Source organism: Formica exsecta, unplaced genomic scaffold (assembly GCF_003651465.1).
Source record: "Formica exsecta isolate Colony F162 unplaced genomic scaffold, ASM365146v1 scaffold233, whole genome shotgun sequence".
NCBI classification, from domain to species: Eukaryota; Metazoa; Arthropoda; class Insecta; order Hymenoptera; family Formicidae; genus Formica; species Formica exsecta.
This window is the reverse complement of record NW_021849616.1, coordinates 1457507-1460367: the sequence shown is the minus strand read 5'-3', so window position 1 is coordinate 1460367 and position 2861 is coordinate 1457507. Positions and strand designations below refer to the sequence as shown.

At 29.3% G+C, this 2861-nt stretch overlaps 1 protein-coding gene across 3 annotated transcripts in view; it reads right to left on the bottom strand.

Moving 5' to 3' along the window:
* Positions 1-2861, bottom strand: part of LOC115235763 (rho GTPase-activating protein 20-like) — a 199780-nt gene that overhangs the window by 125467 nt on the left and 71452 nt on the right. For all 3 annotated transcript variants that reach the window (XM_029807730.1, XM_029807729.1, XM_029807731.1), the window contains exon 4: positions 368-413. In XM_029807730.1, the coding sequence (XP_029663590.1) occupies positions 368-413 (46 nt within the window). The remainder of the gene's footprint in view (positions 1-367; positions 414-2861) is intronic.

Genomic DNA, 2861 nt, shown 5'->3' with positions numbered 1-2861 from the left:
GAAGAACTGCTTAATTAGCGTGTCTTTTTAAGCGCGGCGTAATCGCTCCTGTCGATCGCTCACACCGTTTATCACGCATGTTTTATCGGAAAACGTAAAAAAATAAAGGAGAAAACGCGCGCGAAAGGACGAGATGTGCATGAGATTATCGGAGGAAAGAGGGGAAGGCATGGTCACCTTGATAAGAGTTCCACTTTACCAGTTTCCTAAGATATGCAGAGGACCGAAGACCACTTGCTTCGACCACTCTCTCGTGGAGTATAATAAACTCGCTTAAGGTCGCTTGACATCATAATCGATAATCGCGCATATAGCTAAGAAGTTACCGTATATATAATATATACATATATGTATATAGTGTACTCACTTGACTTGAAGGCATCGCCATTCCAATTCTCAAGTATGCCACGGATCTGAAAGAAAAAAAAAAGATGCACGATAAAATTGATTTTTAAAATTAGGATTTTTAAAATTTAGAACACTATAAGCATGCCATTTATATTGTGTCTATGTACGCCATTTACTTTTTATAAATAATAGTAGACAAAAATGATTAAAAAATCGTGATACCTCTTGCAATATTGGAGCGTAAGAATATTAAAACTTTCTTTTATATCTCGTGGGATGCTATCCAGAATTCTAAATAAAAAACCAAAATTGCGAAAAAATTTATCTTTAGAATATTTAAAATTAGTTTAAAATATATGCTTGTATAATTTATATATAATTATACATATATATCTCATAATACGTAAAATATTTCGGCAATGAATTATGAATAACTTGGTATTCGGTCTTGGTGACGTAAACATTAGCGCGCTATTATTTACATGTACGGCCTTGTTATCATTCGCACGGCGACACTTGAATAATACTGTAATAGTGGGAAACGCTACGTCACAAATTCCTTTTCAACAATACTTATTATAGTTGTTATTATTCACGCGACGACACTCGAACAGAAAAATAGTGATGCGAGACGCTCCGTCAAATTCCTTTTCTACACGCGATCGCGCCAACTATCGAATTTGATTAATATGATTAATATGATTAATAATTAATTATTTTTTGCATACATTAGATCATACAATAATTATATCGCGACAATAAATTTCGAAGCGCGTATTCCGCGTAATTTATTTATTTAATTTTAATTAAATTTTATTTTTTAAGTAATTTTTATTTATTAAGTACGAAACGTAATGACAGATGTCCAAAATAATAAATTATCATTTTATTGATATCTTTCTTTATGAACAATAATTATTTCTTTAATAATATTTATTCAAGATTAATAAATAATTAATCTATAATTTAAAATACTTATATAATTTATAATATTTTGCGTATATATATATACGTCATAGGACGTGAAATATTTCAACAATGTATTATCAATAATAGGTGTTCAGCCTTGACGACGTAAACATTAGGACTCTATTGTTTATATCTTATACCTTGTTATCATTTGCGCGGCCACACGTAAATAGTTTCATTGTAATAGTGGGAGATGCTACGTCACAAATTCCTTTCCTACAATAATTCATCATTCACGCGACAACACTCGAACAGAAAAGTAGTGATGCGAGACGCTCCGTCAAATTCCTTTTCCAAACGCGATCGCGTTTACTGTGAAGGGGAAACCAAGTACCCAGCGTCGTCGTTGTTAATGGAATTATTAAAGTTATTAATAGCGTTTTTTTCAAAATTTATAAAATTATTTTATTAATCTGCTTATTATTATATGCATCAAATATAAAATTCAATGCGCATAATAAATTTTTTAAAATATTAATTGTTTTGAGCGCTGCTACAATTTGGATCTTTTATTTGCATGTTACAGACCAACGTATAACGACCCTGATATTCTGAGAGGAGGAGGAGGCCTAGGAGAGGCATCCTGCCCCAGCGGAGCAACCCAAGGGTGAATATTTATTATTTGTATTCTGTTTGATAAAAATCGCGTACGCGCATTAATTCAGTCTCATTACTCGAATGAATTAAACAAGAGAAATTTAGAAAGAAAGACTTTTACATAAATCCGATAAATGTTTTTATTATTAGAAAAAACAGTCTTTTTAGAATTTATAAAATTATTTCATATTTATGTATCTGTTTTTTATCGTACGCATCGAATATAAAAGTTGGCATGTAAAATAATAATTTTTTTGAAATATTAATTATATTTTGGGCGCTGCTAATTTGAATTTTATATTTGTATGTTACAGAGAACGTAGCCTCAAGACCAACAACTCCGCTGTTGCGCATCAGTGCCGGTGAGTGACAAACTTTTATTTAATTCTAAAGTAACGGATTTGTAGAGATTGTAGATGTAGATTGTAGATTGTAGATAAATTGTAGATAAATCCGTTACTTTTAAATGGATGAGCTAAAACAGATTTAGTTGAATAACTTTTAATAAATTCTTTTAATATGTATTGCATCTATTGGAAATTAAAATCTAAATTAAAGAAGTAAGATTATAGAAAACATTTTTTTCCAATTTGTAGATTTTATTTGATTTATCGAATAAAGAACACTAGTAATTTTATCAATTATATGATTTTATCAATTATGTCTGATGGTAACTTATTTTTATAACGCGCGCCGATCTTATTCTAAATTCTTATAGCTCATCCATATCGTAGAATTTGTTTGTAGATACTGTCCTTAAACTTTGTTTTAACTGATACAAGACTGAACAATCAATCAATTAAATTACTTATAACATGATAATAAATGATATAAATGTTGTGTAAATTAATCTTATTTTATTAATTAATCTTATTTAAATTATATATTATTATATATTATTATATATATTAATATTTTATATATATGTATATATTATATCGTTATAT